We start from the raw sequence: 21,343 nt of genomic DNA, 5'->3' as shown, positions 1-21,343 counted from the left end.
CCTAACAAGGACATCTGCACGAAAACTACAAGTGACGCAACGTAGAATGGAAAGATCATTGTTGGGCATAACGTTAAGAGATAGGGTAAGAAACGAAGAAATTCGTAGAAGAAGTGGTGTAGAAGACATAATAAAACACATAGCCAAAATTAAATGGAAGTGCATCAGCGCAGGATAGATCTGAATGGAAGTTTTTCGAGGAGGCCTATGTTCAGCAGTGGACGACTATGGGCTGATGATGATGATAGAGATAATACCATGTCCACTCTCCTGTCACTTCATCTCTTGGAGGACCAAATATAATTCTGAGAAGCTTCCTTTCAAATACCAACAGGTTATTTATTTCTCTGTTGTGATCATTAATAGTTATAATTGATGGATTCGACGGTTACTTGATGGAAGTTCATTTTATCTAACAATAAAACACTGAAAATGTTTGTTTTCTATACTTCCACAAAATTTATTACAACTACTATGCCAGAGTGCCTTTCTCAAGTGATTTAGATTACTATGGGTTTGTCTTTTTAAAGTCTTTAACTGAAAAGGTTGAGGAGTGGGGAGCTGTTTGTCCCGAGTTGGTCATTCAGAATTATATCTGTACATCTCCCCACTCCTCAACCTCTTCAGTTAGACTTAAAAAAACAAACTCATAGTAATATAAATCACTTGAGAAAGGCACTCTGCCGAAACAGCTGTAGTCACATAGTTGTAATAAATTTTGTGGAGGTATAGAAAGCAAACGTTTTCAGTCAGGCGCGGATCTAGAAATTCATAATAGGGGGGTCAGACGTACCGCAAATATTTTATTGTCCAGATTTAGCCATATGACTCATGCTTACCCTAAGGATATAACTCAGTCATCTCAGATACCTACGGTATCAAGAGAATTGAGCTATGGATGACAGAAAAAAAATAATAAATAATAAAAAAATACTTATAGACTAAATACAATAGGGGGGTCCATGGACCCGTTGACCCCCCTCTGTATCCGCGCCTGTTTTCAGTGTTTTATTGTTAGATTAATAGTTATGTTCTGCGTAACTCTTGGTCTTGGATTTTTGGTTACTAGCATGTATTTCGTCTTCTCTTCATTTATTCGAAGGCCCAGACTATCTGTTTCTTCCTCGAGTTGTGAAAACATCTCTCTCACGTCTCTTCTAGAATGAGTGACTGCATCCTCGATTCGCAAATCCTGCTTTCAGGTCAGGTGATATTTTACTTATTGCATATTTCAAGGCCAAATTGAAGAGCAACGGTGATAAGGGGTCTCCTTGTCTATTGTCTAAGTCCTGATGTTATACTAAATGGCATCGATGTTCTGTTTCCAATTTTTACCTGTGCGTATGTGTCACGCACTCCACTAATTTTCTTGGTAGTCCCAATTCTAGCATTGCTAGCCATAGCCTGCTTCTTTTTATCAAATCATATTTTTTTTTTAAATCTACGAAAAATTAGTGTACATCTCGGTTGAATTCCCAGCTTTTTTCTAATATTTGTCGTATCGTAAATATTTGATCTATTGTTGACCTTCCAGCATGATAGCCGCATTGGTCACCTAAGAGTATCTTCCGAATATGCAGTGAGCCTCTTTAGCAAGATAATTGATAGAATAGAATAGATAACTAATGATGTGCTTATATTTAATTGTTTGCGTTACAGGTCAACTAACGATCACTATGAGCGACTTAAACAAACAACAGATGGATGCTAATGCGCAGGCTCAAGCCCAAGCTCAGGCCCAGGCGCAAGCACAAGCACAAGCCCAGGCGCAAGCACAAGCCCAAGCCCAAGCTCAGGCAGTTCAGCAGCAGCAGCTGCAGCAGGTTGCGCTTCAGCAACAACAGGAACAACAACAACAGCAGACTCTAGTGCCTGCGCAGAGCCCGCATTTGCAACAAGTGACTGTTAATACGTCGGGTGAGTAGAAAATTTTATAACGGCGTTTAAAATTCTAAAGTTGTATTCGCTCCTTGCGTAACCATGGTGGGGATACACGAAACTATGCCAGCGCCCGTAGCGGCGAAATATGACAACTTTGGCGAATAATGATTGAGTAATAATTTTTTCAATAGATATTTCGCTTACCTTATTATTGTCATTTTGATTTTTATTATTTATATTTATATTTTGATACTGACTTTCTTTCCTTCCCCGATATGTAGGGGAGTGCATATAGATTTTCACTTCGGAAAAAATCAAACAAGATATAACTTTTTGTAATTTCATTAAGAAATGTTTAATAAACAACATATCAAAAAGTTCTACTCGAGAAGTGGGTGCTTCATTTTTTATTAAACAAATGAACTACGAAATTTGATGTTTTTTTAAATAACTCCGAAAATATAAATTTTAGAAAAAAACTGACTTGACCATTTAAAAAATTCAGAAAAGTTTACAAAAGAAACCTTATATAAAGAATTTTCTAAAATTAAATCTGTATCTTCTATAATTTTTTATTTATAATGCTAAAGTCACCCTTCTCACAAACATTAGCGCAGTGTAAACTAGCGTACGGCGAAGTGCACGGTTGAGTTGTTTTAATGTAATTCTTTAACTAATGGATCAAATGAAATTTTACAAATTGAACATGAAAGAAGAATAATTAAGCTATCTTATGGTTATAATAAAAAGAAATAAAATGTACGGACATATAGTCCGTCCGCTATAACTTTTCCCATGCGGTACGATTCATTTTCAATCAAATTAAGTCAAAACAGAAAGTGAAACGTACGCCGATGTGTGTAGTATATAGTATACAGTATACAAAATGTATATACACATCGAAGTTCGTTTCAATTTATGTTTTGACTTAATTTGATTGAAAATGAATCGTACCGCATGGGAAAAGTTATAGCGGACGGATTATAAGTACGGTGGGGGCGGAAAGTGAGCCTTACATGAATTTTGTTTAAAAATGATTTAAAAATGTGTAACTACATAATACAGTTTTTCTTATAAAACCCTCAATTTTGCACAACTTACCTTTCAGGCATCTTTTTAAATGATGCTTCATTCAAAAAAATTCTCAAAAATTTAATTCAAATGATATGACGTCTCAAAAAATGTAATTTTTAAAATCTTCGTAATTTTATAGAATTACCACCACTTTAAGACGGTATTACTCAAGTTTGAACAGATCTATTACAGTTTTATAAGTGCTTTATTAAAGCTTAGGATGTAATCTTTAAAATGCACTGAATTATTTTACTTTAGAAATGAAATAGACTATTTCTTTTTGAGAAAATTAAGAAAGATAACAAAAATGTAATACAAAAACCGAAAATTACCAGCTAAAAAAATGTTTATACAAAGTGATCAAAACTTTTTTCTGTAAAACTTACCTAAAATACATTTAATAATAAACTTCAACAATAATAAACGTTCAGCAAAAAAATTTAGTTTAGCTCTTATACAGTATGTCTGCGTAACTTGGAACCTATTGATAACTTTTTTATTATCAGTTTTACAAAAAAAGTTATTCTTTATAAAATACTCTGCATCATATATAATCTAAGATTCAATCATCAAATATCAATTTTAATCAATTTTATACGAGGTATGTCAAAAAATATGAATTTCACTCAAGAGTAAAGTACCGTTACATTTCACAATATCGAAAATTGTTATTAAGAAAAGTTGTTTGGAATTAAAAAATTTGTTTTAGTGTTCAATTACATCCTTCTAATTAAAATATTGTGAATAATAAAGGCACTTAACTCTTAAGAAAAATTCATATTTTTTACATACCTCGTATAAAATTAAAAAAGTTTAATATCTGATGGTTGTATCTTAGATTTTAGACCAGGGAGAGCATTTTATGAAGAATAACTTTTTTTCGTAAAAGTGATAATAAAATAGTTATCATAATTGTAATAAAATTATGATGAGCATCCGTAGGTTTAATTTGAGAAAAAATTGAAACAATTTTTTTTCGGTTATAATGATGTAATTGTATATTTAAACAGTTTTTAATTTCAAACAACTTTTTATAATAGCATTTTTTGATAGTCTGGAATATAAAGGTTACATACTTCACTCTTTAACGAAATTCATATTTTTGACATAACTCGTATAAAATTGATAAAATTTGATATTTGATGGTTGAGTTTTAGATTTTTGACTATCCAGAGCATTTTAGGAAGCATAACTTTTTTTCGTAAAATTGATAATAAAAAAGTTTTTCATGTGGTTCCTAGCTACGCAGACATACTGTATTAGAGCTTCAGTATAAGAATTTTCAAATTGCAATGCCATATTCGGATTTAGCATAATCAAAAACAAAGTAGAAACATATTTGATCAAAGTAAAATGATGAATTTAACGATATTTTTAAAATATTTATACAAAACAATTGTTATTGTTTAAACAATTAATAAACAATTGGCGGTCAAATCTGCGAGTAGAACTTTTTACTTTAACATGTATATAAACTAACAAAAACAGTTTTAGAAAAATATAAGCTTGTTTGAATTATTCCGAAACAATGCATGTTTTCGTTCTAATTGCACTCCCCTACTGATGGTATATTCCTATCGTCATCTATTTCCATTTTGTGTTACACACACACCTCAAAATTAATAGTTCAATAGACCCAGCTAATGTTAAAATCTGGTACTAATAATTACACTGCCTAATTGCTTTCGATGTACACTTAATTCATGTAACATCGACACTATAACGAAAAAGTGAAGAAAAACCCTTAAAATTGATATTTTCTTCAGAGACCTTCCAAATGTCCGCTTTTTAATTTGACGTTTATTTGACACTCAAACTTATTGTTTGTATAATAAATTTTATTAAAACTGATAATTAAATATTACATTAACGTCAAATATGTCATATGTGTTTAACGTTAAATTGTGTTCACCAAAAATTTCAGGCGACTACGCTAGGTGTCGCGTCAGTCATGCACGGACACGGAGCGAATACGCTAATATTTATTGAGGTTTACAAAATGGAGTGATATACATAATCATGAAAGCATTCTGTTATAAGGTATTGGTTTTATAAAATTTCATGAAACTGACTCACTCATTTGGTGACGTCAATGATAAAATCCAAGATTACTGAAAACATTTATTTGTCTGGAATGCATTCTCATAGCAAGACAGGGTCAAAGTTACAGTCATAGTTTTTGCATTAGTAAAATAGTTGTGAGTATGTACCTATTGTTTTTCTTCTAAGAAGTCGTTTTTTATATTATTCTATATTGAATTCAGTATGAAAGTAAAATACATAATTATTGTTTTTAGGATGCATTTTTTTGTTGACATACGTATTTCCAAGGTCCAGGAAATGTTGAAACATTCCTATATCTCTCGTTTATATCATTTGTAATGTGCTATGTTTATCATTTGTTCCGTGTCATCTGTCACTTGTGAAATGTCATTTGTCATCTGTCATATACCTAGGACAAAACCACGGTTCTTAGACATTACTACGGTTGCCTAAATCGACTAACCAATGAACATTAAGGGTGAGATTACGTCACGAGAGTTTACTGTCATATGAATCGTTATATGATTTTTTTCGAATCCTGAGAAAACCAAGTATTTTAGAAAAATTTAAACGCAGGATGCAAGATTACATTATTACCGAGTGCGGAAAGCCCCTTAGAATAAACAAGCAGATTCTATTGAATGAAATATTTGAAATTAAATATCACACTTCTCTTTTATTTTCAGCCCTGTAACTTATTAAAATAAACATTATAGAAGTTCGGTAATAATGTAGTCTTTCATTCTAAGTTTAAATTTTTTTAAAATATTTATTAGTGTTCTCAGGATTCGAAAAAAATGAATACAATTAAAACACATTGAGAATTTTGACATGCGTCAAAATTTTGCATTAACTCAATGTAAAATTCTGAACTGTTGAATTCCAGCTTCCGTAATAATTATTTTACATCAAAAGACATTAGAAACTATTTGTAGAGGATTGAAATATGTATTGGAAATAACTGTTAAAATTGGTCTACGTAATTAAACATATTCCAAAATGTTGTAAAAATGTAATACATTTTAGTTTTCAGCCCAAACTTAGGCCACACACAATGCAATAATGTTCACATTTTTGAACTGTCAATATTTTTATTTTATCATTTATTGTTTAAAAACAATACAGTTGATAAGATACCCTCAGTTGCGGAGAAAGGATTAATAATAAAGATTTTTTATTCAGTCAATGGTGTGAGCACTGTCAGTTAAATAGTAACGTGTGGCCTTACTTTTACACGCATACCTATTGTGGCAAATGTATCATATTTTTCAAAACTTTGGAATGCATTTAAATCGTAGAACAATTTTAACTTTTGATTTTAATACAGATTTTAATTCTCTAATAACACAAATAATACATATATTATACACAATAACACATATTCAATGATCGAAAATCATTTAAAAATATAGGAATGTAAACTCTTGTGACGTAGACTCAAAAATATAAGTCTCCCCACCACCGTCGGACAAGACAACCGTAATAAAGTCTAATAACCGTGGGACAAAACACCAAATAGTAGTGCTGTCCCTTCTGTATGTATTTATTTGTAAACAACTAATAAGTTTGCACTATATCTGATTGAGGCAGAGGCTTCTGAATCTGTTCAATATTTGTATATATTTGCTGATTATTAGGTTGTATAATTATATCAAAATAGTATGGCGTTTACTATTGTAAAGTTGTGTAAGATACCTATGTTTCTCGTTTATGCCATTTTGATGTAGTATGTTTGTCAATTTTTCCGTGTCATCTGTCACTTGTGGTATGTCATTTGTCATCTATCACACAACTAGAACGAAACAGCAGCAAAGATTAGTGCTATTAGTGTCCTAAACAGCGGTAGCTGTATCTTCTTCTTCACCTGCCTTGTCCGTTTCCAACGTTGGCAATTAAGAAGAGTAACTGTTGTATAACTGTTTCAAAATTAATAATATATCTATATGTTATCCTCTACGAAAGGGCGGATCCAGGACCGATTTTCGGGAGGGGCCATGAACGTTTTTTGGGGAGGAGTACCAGGGGGTCTGGGGGTAATTTTTAAAAATTAGGGTTACAATGGCGAGTTTTAAGGCACTTTTCACACACTTTTGAGGGCCATAAAGACATTCAAAACTTAACGTTATTAAAGTATTATTAAAGTCAGTACGGATTCCTACACATTTCTTCGGATCCAAATGCAGTTCTTTCAATAAGTTTAATACTATTTTTTCCAATGCTTCTCCTCCTGGCACTCCTTCTTTTCCCCTCTTCCTTGATTTTCACTAATTATTTTTATGTTCTCATAAGCATCAATGAACCTGACAAAGTCTTCACGAATGTTGTTATTGTGTATGTATCTCAAATTTAGAGAAAGCTGTTGCATGTGGGATACGCCGTCGCGTCGGTCGTTTCGTCAAATATGACAGAGTAATAATTTGCACTCTGAACCTGATTCATAATTTGTTCAATTATTTCTCCACATGTTATCAATTTATTTTGAATGGTGCTACTAATGTATGTTGCTCAAGAAGATGCTGTGGATAGGTGTTGTTTAAGTCTTATCTCCAAATACGACTTTGAACCTTAATAATTCCCCTCATTGCTAGGTCCAGCATCTTCGTCCAGAAGCAGAAGGCCATTATCACGATGACCTCTTAGAGGAATATTTTGTCGACCTAAAAACCCTATAGACTCTACTTTTGGTCGTAGTCTTTCTCAATTTTCTTGTATCTCTTTAGATCTCTGAGAGTCATCTGGTTAATGACTGACTTTTGCGGGTTGCGATAACTTTGTAGAAAATCCAGCCCAACCTGAACGAATTTCTTGTGGTATGATGTTTTTTCATGAGTTTGTATGCCTCCGTCTTTGCCCATGAGTTTGGCGAAAGATGATAAAGGTTTAGTGACAACCTTTGGGCTGTCATCCCTTTATTGTGACCATATTTTTCATTAGAAAAATAAAACGCAATACTTACAAAACAATATCTTTTGAATATCCGAAAGTACCAACCATCTCCTTTGTTCTAAGCGCTGGTGACCAAGTAACGCTTCATCTCTTTTTAAATCTGTATGTGTACAGAATGTGGAAATTTGTACGATTTTAATGGCTGCCGAGATCGTTCTAACAATCGGCACTCTGGTCCCCATGGTCCCCTCCTTGGATCCGCCCTTGCCTCTACCTCACAGGTTTGATGTCAGTTTTTATGAATTGCTGTCAGATTTTTCTTAGTCCACAGTTGACTCAGTGTCTTCTTACGTAATCTTGTTTTTTAAACTAATGCGTTGGATATTCATTCCATCAATAAGCTTAACTATTTAGAATGGGAAATAGTTTCAGAACAACATCAATAAGCTATTACATACTAATTTTGCAAGAGCCCCGGCTTCTAAAAGGTATTTTTTATGTCTTTTGGCTAATTCTAGAACATTAAATGTTCATTAAAAGTTTACAATTTTTAAACTTTTATATTAAATTATTTTAGGTGGACAATGCGCTGTTACTTCAATGGGTCCCCCTCAACATACAGTTTCCATGCACCAGCAAGTAGCTCAACAAGGCCAGGTGCTACAAACGCAAGGGGCGCAGGTTCTTGCGCAACAAACGGGCAGCACTACTATTACTACGATGTCTCCGTTGCAACAGAGCCAAGCTGCGCATCAGCAACAGCTCAGCGCAGACTGGAGTCACGGCAGAGCAGTACAAGTGATTCAGCAGCCGATACAGAACCCGACGTATCTGCAGCAACTCTACAATGGACAAGGACAGTTGCTTATGCCAGGAAATATAAGCAATATAGCGTTGCATCCAGGAATCAATCCACAAATTCAGGTAAATTATTTTTCACATGAAAAACATTCAGCAAACCTCTTGCGCGACCTTGTAGAATCAGCAGAAATTAGGCTCATAGATTTTGTATTTAAAAGCAATCTTTGTGCACCTTTGTGTCAATCAAACATGTCTTAAAACATGTTAAAGATATGAAATATGGAGAAAAATAGTGAAAACATTCCAAAAAACAAAAATCAACTGAAAAAAAATGAATTATTCCATATATCATAATTCATTTTTTGAATTATAGGTTATAGCGAAGCCATTCCAAGGAAACCAATTAGCCCCCCACATGATTACAGCTCAAGGAAAGCAAGTGATTCAAGGTAGCCAAGCCGCAACTTTCCCAGGTTACACAACCTTAGGCCCAACCATTCCCACGACGCAAAACCAACAAACGCTTGTTTTCAGCCAGTTGGGCGTCATCAGCTCACAGCCCAATATTTTACCTAATCATTCCCAAGGCAACGGCCAGGTTGCCCAGCAAAAGCCTCAAGAGATGCACAAGGTAGGTTACTGTTGTTTACTGAGAGTAAGTGCTTTGTTGGATATGTTGTAATGTTGTTGTTGTTTGTTACTAATACCGATGTGTTATTACCTAACCCTGTGTTGTCTGAGTGTTGCGCTAGTTTTTTTTATAAATGACAATGGCAGACTTACAAATATAATTAGTGGGTCACCTTCCCAATAACAATGTATGTATATATAAAAAAATCTAACCACTAAATACCATTACAATAAATAAAAACCTATACTAATAGATAACAAACACAATACTTTCTATGTAGTCCAGGGTAATAAGGTTTTTTCCATGACACTTGAACAGCCAGGGTACTGAAGCGTTTTTTCGACAGGTAATACCTATAAGAGCAAATTGTAACTATTTCCTGCGTAGGATCTGGCGGCCACTTTTATTTATAAACAATTAAGTGTCAAAAAATGACATTTTTTACTTTTTTTTCAAATCAATGGAAAACAGGGAAACTTATGGTTTTTTAGTACAAATATCTTCGAGATTATGGAAAAAGCTTTAAAATGACGTATAACAAAGTTTGATACATATACTCATTTATTGTTAATATAATTGCAAAAAAAGGTCGGAATTGCAAAAAAAATATTTTCGCAATAGCTGTTGTAAAAATTAGTGTACAGCTTTGAAATTTTTGTCAAATAAGGGTTCTTTGGTGCTTAATATGTGAAAAATTTCAAAGCGATTCATTCAATTCTTTAAATTTTATTCAAATCGTTTATCCCAGAGAGCATTTTTTTTGCAATAACATAATTCAGAAAAAAAGAATGTGTGTGTACTTTATACGCACGTAAGAAGTTATACTTCTACTACATATTATATGATTTTTAAGACAATACCAAAAATTTAAAAAAATAAAAGAATAAAACGCACACAAACACATTGAAAAATGCCACAAAGAAAAAATGATTTCTGAACGATAATAATTGTTGGCAAAAATTTTAAATACGCATTTTCTGAAAAAAAAAAATATATAACAAATATACTTACAATCATAAAATGCATAAAAAAATAAAAAAATAAAAACTTGCATCGGGAATCGAACCCGTGAATTTCGTGGCGCTTTTATTCGTAATCGAAGCCTAGACTCACTCGTCCAATTCCACATTATTTGTCATGTGGAAAAATAGGGTAACTGAACGTTTTACTGTTTGACAGTTGTTTTGAATATAATTAAATTATGTAGTTTAAATTTTGTGGAAGAAAATATAAAAATATAACAAAACAGTAAGAAAACAATATATTAGATGAAGATTGGTAGAACTTTTGTTGGTAATCAAATTAAGTATGTAAATTAAAGCATTACATACCTACTAGATAAATAAATCTACGCCAAAAAATCATAATTTAAAAATAAAAATCGGACCTAATTTGGGATTTCTCTCTAAAATCCCCATTCTTGAGAAAATAAATGTACAGTAGAGCGTCGATTATCCGAACGTCGATCAACCGAACGACCGCTTATTCGAACTATCGACTCATCAACTATCGTCATTATCAATAAATATGTAGGTATATAAATATGGCTTTTATTCACTTGTGGATAAATATGTATGACTATAAATATGTATCAATATATTGTAGTTCGATTATCCGAACAAATCAGTTTCCCGAACACCTATGTCCCCCAATTAGTTCGGATAATCGACGCTCTACTGTATTTCAACCTAATCCAAATGTATAATTACAATATGATTATAATAAAAACCACTTACCAAATTAGAATGAGTTTTCCTTGTCCAAAATAGTCCAAAAGTCCAAAAATATAGGTATATGAAAACTATTTAAAAAGGCAGTATAACTATTAATTAACTTTTGTTTGTTGTTTCTTTTCACACAAATTTTAAAACGCAACAACCATAAATAATCTAACTACAGCTGTGCCACAGCCGCCATATTGAATAATTTTTGACATGTCATTTGAACATCCAATCAGAACAAAGTTATAATGCGCATGCGCCGGGATCATAGGTTTTAACATATAAAAATTCACCCTCATATCGCCGGTAAAGAAGTATAACTTCAAAAATGACGTTAGAACCATTCCACAGGTGTCAAATGAAAGAGCATGAGCTATGTTTTCAAACTTGGTTTAAAAAAAGTGAATAAAAAATGCATTTATTAGTAATAAATAATTATGCAAAAGTATCGTAAATCTTTCCTTATAAACTTTTTATTTTGTTATATAAGAAATTATATATATTTATTACAATTTGTAACACTAGTAGTTGTACACTTAAAACAGGGTAAAAAAGTTAATTTTTTTGGAAAAAGTTATTCAAAAAATTTATAAAGAAAAATTGACGATACTTTTGCATAATTATTTATTACTAATAAATGCTTTTTTTTATTCACTTTTTTAAACCATGTTGAAAATGTAGCTCATGCTCTTTCATTTGACACCTGTGAAATGGTTCTAACGTCATTTTTTCTGACTTAGTTATTGCAAAAAAATGCTCTCTGCGATAAACAGTTTGAATAAAATTTAAACAATTGAATGAATCGCTTTGAAATTTTTATCACATATTAAGAACCAAAGAACCCTCATTTGACAAAAATTTCAAAGCTGTACACTAATTTTTACAACAGTTACTGCGAAAATAATTTTTTTTGCAATTCCGACCTTTTTTCGCAATTATATTAACAATAACCCAGATAACACAAAGACATCTTAAAGAAATCTAAAAGATAACTCACTAAAGATGTTTTATACGTCTTAAAGATGTCTGGTATTTCCGGAAAGATATCTTTACGTCTTAAAGATGTACGGATGTTACAAATCCTTACATCTTAAAGATGTCTTTTTTTTTGTCTATTATTTAGGATAGCTTTCTTTTTAATTTTTTATGAAATATTTTAAATGAACTTTTAATAAAAATAATTAGGTTCCAAAAATGCGTTTATTGCTATTAAAATTTTACATGTTCGTATAGAATAAGCTTTACCAATTATCAGATTTGCAATTCGGGTATCACAAAACTTTTGTTTGCATTTTTGTCCCAGCCAACTGTACTTAAAGCTTGCTCATTGCTAACAATTAATTTTCCAACTCTTAATACAAAATCGTAGGCTTTCGATCCTCTTACTTTAACAAGCTCCGATAGGTACCTAAAAATATATTTTTAAGAGCATATTGTTAAGGGAAGCTGTTGAATTAGGAGACATGCATTTACTCTTGATAACAAAGTTAATTATTTACTTTAATAATATAACAATCTAAATCTAAACCTACTGCATTATTAAAATCTGTAGTCTTCTAAATATCCCTCAAATAAAACCATATCTTCATCAAAAGATTCACCACTGAAGTCACTGATGTGAAAAAGCTTTTGTTTGGAGTTTGTCTTTTAGCTACCAGCTCTTGTCTTAAATGTTTTACTAACCTAACCAAACTTTTAAATTCGTAACTATAACCTATTTTTAAGAAAAAATATCTTAAATATGATGTTTAAAATATATCTTAAATCTGGCGTTTTAAAGATATTTTAAATTTGGCGTTTTAAAGATAATATCTTTTAAAAGTGTCAAGGCATTAAGACCATATTTGGTTGTAAATAAGATATCTTAAAGATGACCTGTGCTGTATGGAAAATAAGTATATCAAACTTTGTAATATGTCATTTTAAAGCTTTTTCCATAATCTCGAAGATAGTTGTACTAAAAAAATCGTAAGTTTCACTGTTTTCCGTTGATTTGAAAAAAAGGGGAAAATGCCATTTTTTGACAGTTAATTGTTGATAAATAAAAATGGCCGCCAGATCCTACGCAGGAAATAGTTACAATTTGTTCCTATAGGTACCTGTTGAAAAAACGCTTCAGTGCCCTGGCTGTTGAAGTTTCACGAACAGGGTATATTTTTGTCTTATTACCCTGGCCTAATGTGTTTCTTCTTTAAGATACTGTCCCATAGATGTGCAGGGTATTTTCCTTGAGTCTAGTTTAAGCATTTGCAAATAATTTCGTATTATTTTACCTACTAGACAGCTGGATTTAGTTTGATTCAGAGCGTACCACAAAGCCCTTCTGACGACTCCTAGAGGAAGAAACATTCGTAAACGGATGCTCATGGTGTCTGAAATAAATTAAATCTTAATCTCTCTCTCATTACCTCAGTTCTACTCACATTTTGAGTACTAGAAAGCAAAAATTCGTTGGATAACCTAGATAAATAGACGGGTTGTGGAATGCAATTATTGGAATACTCAATTAGGTTTTCGCTGTGGCCTTGGAACGCGTGATGCACTATTTGCAACCCAAGTTTTAATTCAAAGATGCAGAGATGTAAATCATGACGTTTTCATGTGCGCGATTGATTTTAAAAAGGCTTTTGATAAAGTTGGCCATGAAAAATGCTACCTACCTACATATTCTCAAGACTTCCGGTCGGGACGGTATAAGGACATAAGAATCATCGCAAATCTGTATTGGGCCCAGGCTGCATGTGTTATACCGGATTTATACTCAGCCCTGTTCGACAGGGAATTGGACAGGGAAGTGGGCAGCGTGAATGTGTAAATAGCTCACTCGCGCTGCTCCTCGTCATGCTACTGCCATTGCACCTACATACCCAAAAAGTCGGTTCTAGTGACGGAAGTCAAAGGAGAGAAGTCAAAGGCGGCTTCGCCGCCGGCAGAGCGGCAAGTGAGTAAGACGATGTTGTTGTCACATTCCTTTCTTGTGACTCGTTCGGTAATGAGACTGATGTAAACACCTCACTCGTGTCGAGATCATATTTCGGGCAATATTTCCGTCAACGGCAGCGGCAGTAGCAATAGCTGAGTATAAATCCGACATTAGGGTTGGGAATCAGTGCTCTGAAGAAGTAAATATCAAGCATGGTTACAAGGCTGTATATTGTCACCACTATTGTTTAATCTTTACGCTGAAACAATCTTAAATGAAGTGTTGGAAAACGCAAAAGAGGGCATAATCATTAGTGGCGTGCTTATGAACAATATCAGATACGCAGATGACACCTTGTTAGTGACTGGATCAATTGAACATCTTCAAGCGTTATTGAACCAAATGGTGGCGATCTGTGCGATATATGGACTCAAACTCAACGCAAGAAAAACAAATTTTATGGTTATTAGTAAACAGGCAACCGTAAATAATAATAACTATAACGTAACAATTGGTAATGACAATTGAACGCGTAAGTTATCTTGTATATCTGGGTACTCATATTAATGAAAGCTGGAACCCTAGTACAGAAATAAAAAGTAGACTTGCCAAAGCAAGAACAAGTTTTATGAAATTTAAGAAAATCCTTAACTTCGCATAAGAATGGTTCGATGTTATATATTCCCAGTACTACTTTACGGAGTTGAAGCATGGCCCCTGACAGAATCGCTTTTGAAGAACCTAGAAGCATTTGAGATGTGGGTCTACCGCCGTATTCTGAAGATCAGTTGGGTAGAAAGAGTCACAAACGAGAGGGTTTTGCAACGTTTGAATAAAAGTTGCGAAGTAGTGAACACGGTTAAAAGGCGCAAATTGGAATACTTTGGTCATATAATGCGTCACCCAGAAAAATATGACATACTTCGCCTTGTCATGCAAGGTAAAATAATGGGAAAAAAAAGTGTGGGTTGCCATACAATTTCTTGGCTTAAAAACATACGCCAATGGTTTGGGAAAACTAGCACTGAACTATTTCGTGCGGCTGTAAATAAGATGATGATTGTTAATATGCTGGGCAACATGATAGCCAACGATCGACAAGTGATTTCGGCACCTTAAGAAGAAGTAATGCAATTGTAGATTCCTTCATGTCTATCATTTATCGGTCCCTTTACCTTGCAAATTGTAGAAGACTCAGATTTTAGGTTGTTACCAAAATTGTGCTTTCCGGCGTAAGAAATCTATAGTCCTTCTGTACTTTAGATTCCTCGTTGTTTAAATAGATGTTGCTATTGCGTCCATTGGCAAAATAATTTCGTATTATTTTGCTTCCTAGGCAGCTGGATTTATTTTGATTCAGAGCCCACTACAAAGCCGCTCTGACGACTCCTAGAGGAAGAAACGTACGTAAACAGATGGTGGTGATCTCTGAAACAAATTAAATCTCAAGAGATGCCTCTCATTTTTTTATTTAATGTAGTTACAAAGAGAGATAGATATATTAATAGTATTTTTACTAAAAGCGAACAAAGCAAGACTGTCATTGTCATTTGCTGTGCAATTAATGTTTTGCTTATTCGTGTTTACACTTTTTTAAGATTAAAACCAAAACAGACATACACTTTTAGCAGTCACATTATTTATTACACCCAACAAAGCAAATGCGCTTGGTACTGTCTGTCCGTATACAAATACACCTCAGTATGTCATATTACAGTCAGAATTGTTTAATTTTTATATTATTGTAACCATAATAATATACTTGATATGAATATAGTCATCATATTCTTAAAATTGCTTTTAAGACAGTATCTTAATTGAAAGAGAAAACTAACAAGTACCATTCAAGTTCAACGAGACTTTCTTCTTAATGTACCATGTCCTTTCAGAACGTTGGTTACCATCATAGCTATCTTAATTTTATTCACTGTCACCCTAAATATCATGCTTGTGTCAACATCATATCAATCTCGCAAGTTCTTCAACCATAAGGTTCTTCTTCGTCCTGGACTGCGTTTCCCTGCTATTTTTCCTCGCATAATATTTTGTAGCAACCTATATTTGGGACCTCTCATTACATGTCCGAAGTACTCCAGCTTTCTCTGCTTGATGCTTTTTATGATCTCAGTAGTCTTGCTGACACGTTCTAGTATTGTGGAGTTTCGAATCTTCTCCACCCAGGAAACTTTTAAAATTCTTCTACAGCACCACATTTCGAAAGCCTCAAGACGATTTAGATCGATTTTATTCGCAGTCCAGGACTCGACACCATAGAGTAAGACCGAGAACATGTAGCAGCCAAGTAGGCGGATCCTTAATGCTAATTTTAGGTCTCTGTTACATAGCACCTTGGACATCCTTCTAAAAGCTGCTCTATCCTAGATCTAATTTCGCCGTGACTTTCTGCGTTACAATTTAATTGCTGTCCAAGATAAACGATTTTATCAACTTGCTTAAGTTTGGTATTGTTTACATATATAGACGGTTTTATATGCTGTTGTTTACTTATTACGAGTGTTTTGGTTTTCCGTATCTTCAGATCCAGACCTGCCTCCCTACAACTCTCAATGACACTATCAAGTAGTGTTTGCAGATCTTCTTGACTAGAAGCTAGGAGTACTGTATCGTCTGCATATCGCAAATTATTGATGACTTCACCGCTCACGAGTATTCCTTCTTGTTTTTCAGAAAGTGCATTTCTGAAAATTCTTTCGAAGTAAACGTTTAAAAGCAGGGGTGACAAGAGGCATTATTAAGAGACATTATTAAGAGCCTGTGATTCCAAACTATCTACTAAAACTGATGTTGTTTGATTCCAATATAAATGTGCAATTATTCGAACATCTTTGACGTCCAAGCCAATGTTGTTTAGAGCTTCGATCAATATGGAGTGCTTAACACGATCAAATGCCTTTTGGAAGTCAATAAAACAACAGTATATGTCTACAGATATATATCGACATCTTTGAGCAAGTACGTTCATCCCAAACCCGTTACGGAAACCAAACTGTGTGTCATCCAAGTATTTCTCGCATTTATTGTAGGTACGACCATGTATTATCTTCAGAATAATTTTCAATAAATGGTTTAACAAACTGATGGTTCTATAATCAGCACAGGTTTTTGCTGTTGTCTTCTTAGGTAGAGCTATAAACAGTGGAATGAGACTTGCAGTCAATAATTGTTTCATAGTTCATGCTGTTTCCCATACTTGAAGCAAGTATTTAATCTTAAAAAACACAATCTTGTGATCCTTCCATCTTATAATCTTCTTTGTTTTCTTTCTTAGATTCCATCAGCTTTTTACGTCTTTTATTTCATCTGCTACCTTCTTTTCACTTTGCATTTAGCTTTTTCATTTCCCTTTAATATTCAATAAATTATCAGCTTATAAATGTTCAACATATTTTTCTATATTTATAGAAGACTATCATCATCATCATTTTCTTTTCTTACCAACTACTTTCATTCTTGGCATACAACAGTGACATCCCCCATCCCATTAATCGAACCGAGTCAATCCTACTTTACGCCGACGATACTGCTTTGCTTACTGCGGGTACTGCATATGGTACGCTGAGACACCCCTCTGTCTTCGATAGGGCCCAAACACAACTAAACAAGGTTGTTACATGGTGTAATAAATGGAGAGTCACACTCAACCCAACAAAAACCCAAATGATAGCATTCAGACACCCTAAAAGTTCCAAGAACGAAAGGGCTAGAATAACCCTTCAAGGAGAGGCTCTTGAATTTCGTCCGTCGGTGGTCTACTTGGGGGTCCATTTTAGCAGGACACTCAACTGGAACATTGACATCCAACACACCTTAAACAGGGTAAGAAATAGAGCTAAACTCCTTGGGGCGCTATCTGGAACGTTTGGAGGCACATCAAGCAAGACTACAGATCTCCTACACACCTACAAAACGTACATAAGGCCCATTATCGACTACAGAGCGGTTCTCTATGCCTCACTAAACCGACAATACACCAACAACATCCTCGGTTGGTTGCGAACGCAGAATACTCAGAAAGTGCCTCAGGAAGCACTGGAGATATCCGTCGGTATTGGTACGCCCACTCGCAAAAATGCCCCCCCCCCCCTCCATCAACGAGAGAATAAGTTCTCTCAGCAACAAATACGTTACGCGTACGATTAATGGAAATAATCACAGAGCAAAATATGTTCTAACCACCCCTTGCAATCGGCAAGGTCACATACTCAGCAGGATCCCCAAAGACAAAGTTTCATTCCCTCCGGCCAATCTTCTACAATTGGCCAGAAACGAACTACCTGATGAGTACTACGGAATTTTAGAACAAACTCCCCTAATGTATCGCATATAACCAAGCTGCATCCCCACACGCTGATCCAAGAGCCGTTTCTCTATGGTGACAGATTTGGACCCTCCTTGGCTGACTGGACGCTTTAATGGGCTACGGTAAGTTCCCTCCTTCATCTCTATAGCTTCTGTGCTAAAACCACCTTCTGAACCTCTGATCCACTGGCAGTTTTGCTCCAGCAACCTAGCATTCACAACAAGCTCACTCTTATCGTCCCTATACTCCAGAAAAGGAGGTTCCTTCACCCTGAAGAGGCATAAGCCTAAACGGGGTATAAATAACAAGTTCTTTTCCATCCGGCTCGAAGGACCATGTGAATGAGTCCTTTTCTCTTTTTAGCGTCCAATATCAAATATCTGTCATGGATAAAGTTATGGTTTTACTAAATATTATATGGAATAATTTCTCTATGAATACACTTGCTGACTTAAATATCGACAATGTAATTTAAGGTGTATATAATTGAATGATGGCAAAGTTATTTTCTATAGGTGATGGGAACACAAAAAGTGCAAATGCAAAAAGTGGCTAGTAGTACAGGCGCAGTTGCTCAAACACAACAGCAAGGACAGTGTGTACAAGTATCACAAGCTATGCTAGGCACTCAGCCGACCGCACAAATAATCAGTCCTATCCAAGTAAGACTTTTATCAGAAGAAAACGTAGATTTTGGTTGTAGTTAGAATCATCCACCATAAGTAAAAGTTGATGAATATGCTTTAGCTAAACTCGCAAGGTTGATAAGTTTCTTTAGATTTAATCATTTTCTCGTTGAACAAGTGATGGCCATCATTTATCATATCAGGATTTTGTACGTCGATGGTGCAAAATTTAAGGAAATCAAGTTCTGCCAGGGAGTCCGACAAGGATGCATACTGTTTTCAACACCATCGTGTAGTACACATTTGTTTCAAAAAAATCATAATGTAGACTTTTAACTAATCAACAAAACAAGACAAAATATTGGTGTGTTTTTGTATTGTGGGATCAGGAAAGATCTGGATTTAGAAATTTGTATCATGAATATGTCACAGTAGCAAAATCGTTACATTTCTTTAAATGTCTATCATTGGTCACATCAATATTAATCCTCTTCAAAGATATTGCTCGCCTAACGCTTTCGGACCATATTTGTTTGGTGTTCTTCTGCTATTTCTTTCAGCAAGTAGACATTTTCGAACTCTCATTCTATAGTCTTTTGTATTGTATGATTCTCGTTTTGACTCGTGAATGTTCCAATCGTTATTATCCCTCCCATTTTGCCATTTCTCCCTCCTCTCCTCTCTCTCTCCCTCCTCTCTCAACCCCATTACCCTATCTGACTCTTTCTGGAGCCGTCCTGACTAGAACGGAGGATTGGCCACATTTTTGCGTTTCTTAGCCAATGATGGAAGGTGGCTGATTGCATAGATCAGCGTATTTTGCCACAACTAGACTTCCTTTATTAATAAGTCGCTTCCAAATATTATGTTATGCAGACGACGCCGCATTAATCGCCGAGACAGAAGATAATCTCTAAAGATTAACACACATCTTCAATACAACAGCCAAGAAGTACAGTATGATAATATCAGCAGAAACAAACCAAATGTATGACAGACAACGTCTAAATACCCACTACGATGTAAAATCGAAATTGATGGGAAAATAATAAAGCAGGAAGCAAGGTTTAGATATCTGGGAATAGATATAACCAGTTACGGAGATGTTGAAGAGGAAGTACGACAACAAAGCTTAAAATCAAGTAAAGAGGCGGGATCTCTTAATGACACAATCTGGAAGAACAAGAGACTAAGACAAGAGACAAAAGCAAGAATCTACAAAGCAGCAATTAGACCTATATTGACATACACGGCGGAGACAAGACATGACACATCTAAAACGAGTCGACTACTAGAAACAACAGAGATGAAAATACTCCGACGAATATCAGGAAAAAGTCTGTTGGATAGGGAGAAAAGCGAAAACATAAGAAGATCATGCAATGTAGAAGACTTAAATGGATGGGTGACAAAACGGAAACAGGAGTGGAACGAACACATTAGTAGAATGGCAGAGGATAGGATAGTACGAATACACGAGATAAGTCACCAAATGGACGAAGAAGTATTGGCAGACCAAGAAAAAGATGGTGCGATTACTTAAATAATTTAGGAGGCTAATATTGAAGAAGAAACAGGCTTTAAAGCCTACATACAAGAAGGAAGAAGAAGAAGCTTCTTTAATACATTTGAGCTCATGCTCTTTTCTGCAAATGCATTTTGGGTTGTTCAATAGCGGGTCTTACTGCAGTCCTGTAGAATATGCGTTTCAGTTTAGTTGTAATTTTATTCTCATATTATGCGTCACTTTTATTCTTCCCTTTCGTCCATCCTGATCTAACCCTACTTCACATATCTCCATGTATTTGCTCATTGTTCCTTAATATCTATCGTAGATGCGTAGCTTAACCTTCTTCATTCTGGCTATAATTATTTTATTAACTGATGCATTAAATAGATTAGTTGTTGCTGTGGAGAACCATTTCCTCAGGTTCTTTAACCATGATATTCTTCTTCTCCCAATTCCTCGCTTTCCGAATACTTTACCTTGAAGAATTACCTTCAGTAATCTGTATTTAGTGCCGTTTCTCATTATATGTCCGAGATAGTCTAACTTTCCCCTTTTCATGGTATACTCTTTCTTTGCCCACTCTTCGTAATACGGTCTCGTTGGTTATCTTGTCCGTCCATGATATCATTAGGATTCGCCTGTATAGCCACATCTCGAAGACTTCAAGTTTTTTCTCCATTGCTTCAGTGAGTGTCCAGGATTCAACTCCGTTATACAATATTGAGAAGATATAACATCGTAGGAGCCTTATTAACCTAACTTACCCTAATTCTATTAATTTTCATTATATTTTCACCATCCAAAATTTCCATCTTGTTTTTAGCGTTCTCTCCCTAAGTTTTGTCTAGTTTTATCATTCTAAATTGTAAATATTTTTCTTCAGAAGCCTGTCCCCGCTATTCAAGTTGCTGTCTGGTTCCTTCTCA

The 21,343-nt window shown here is 34.5% G+C and overlaps 1 protein-coding gene across 13 annotated transcripts in view; it reads left to right on the top strand.

Annotated features, from left to right (window-relative positions):
• Nucleotides 1–21,343, top strand: part of LOC114328363 (histone-lysine N-methyltransferase 2D-like) — a 797,359-nt gene that overhangs the window by 724,356 nt on the left and 51,660 nt on the right. For 11 of the 13 annotated variants that reach the window (XR_007699214.1, XR_007699215.1, XR_007699213.1 and 8 more), the window contains 4 exons: nucleotides 1,660–1,917; nucleotides 8,462–8,808; nucleotides 9,059–9,316; nucleotides 18,797–18,943. Coding sequence is in view for 10 of the 13 variants with exons in the window: in XM_050655651.1 (XP_050511608.1) it covers nucleotides 1,660–1,917; nucleotides 8,462–8,808; nucleotides 9,059–9,316; nucleotides 18,797–18,943 (1,010 nt within the window). In the remaining 3 variants the exon portion in view is untranslated. The remainder of the gene's footprint in view (nucleotides 1–1,659; nucleotides 1,918–8,461; nucleotides 8,809–9,058; nucleotides 9,317–18,796; nucleotides 18,944–21,343) is intronic. The other 2 variants (XM_050655647.1, XM_050655646.1) reach the window with 1 other exon arrangement.

The sequence above is a fragment of the Diabrotica virgifera genome, chromosome 7, assembly GCF_917563875.1.
Source record: "Diabrotica virgifera virgifera chromosome 7, PGI_DIABVI_V3a".
NCBI lineage: Eukaryota > Metazoa > Arthropoda > Insecta > Coleoptera > Chrysomelidae > Diabrotica > Diabrotica virgifera.
Note: the sequence above shows the minus strand (reverse complement) of the source record. Positions and strands in the feature narration are given on the sequence as shown.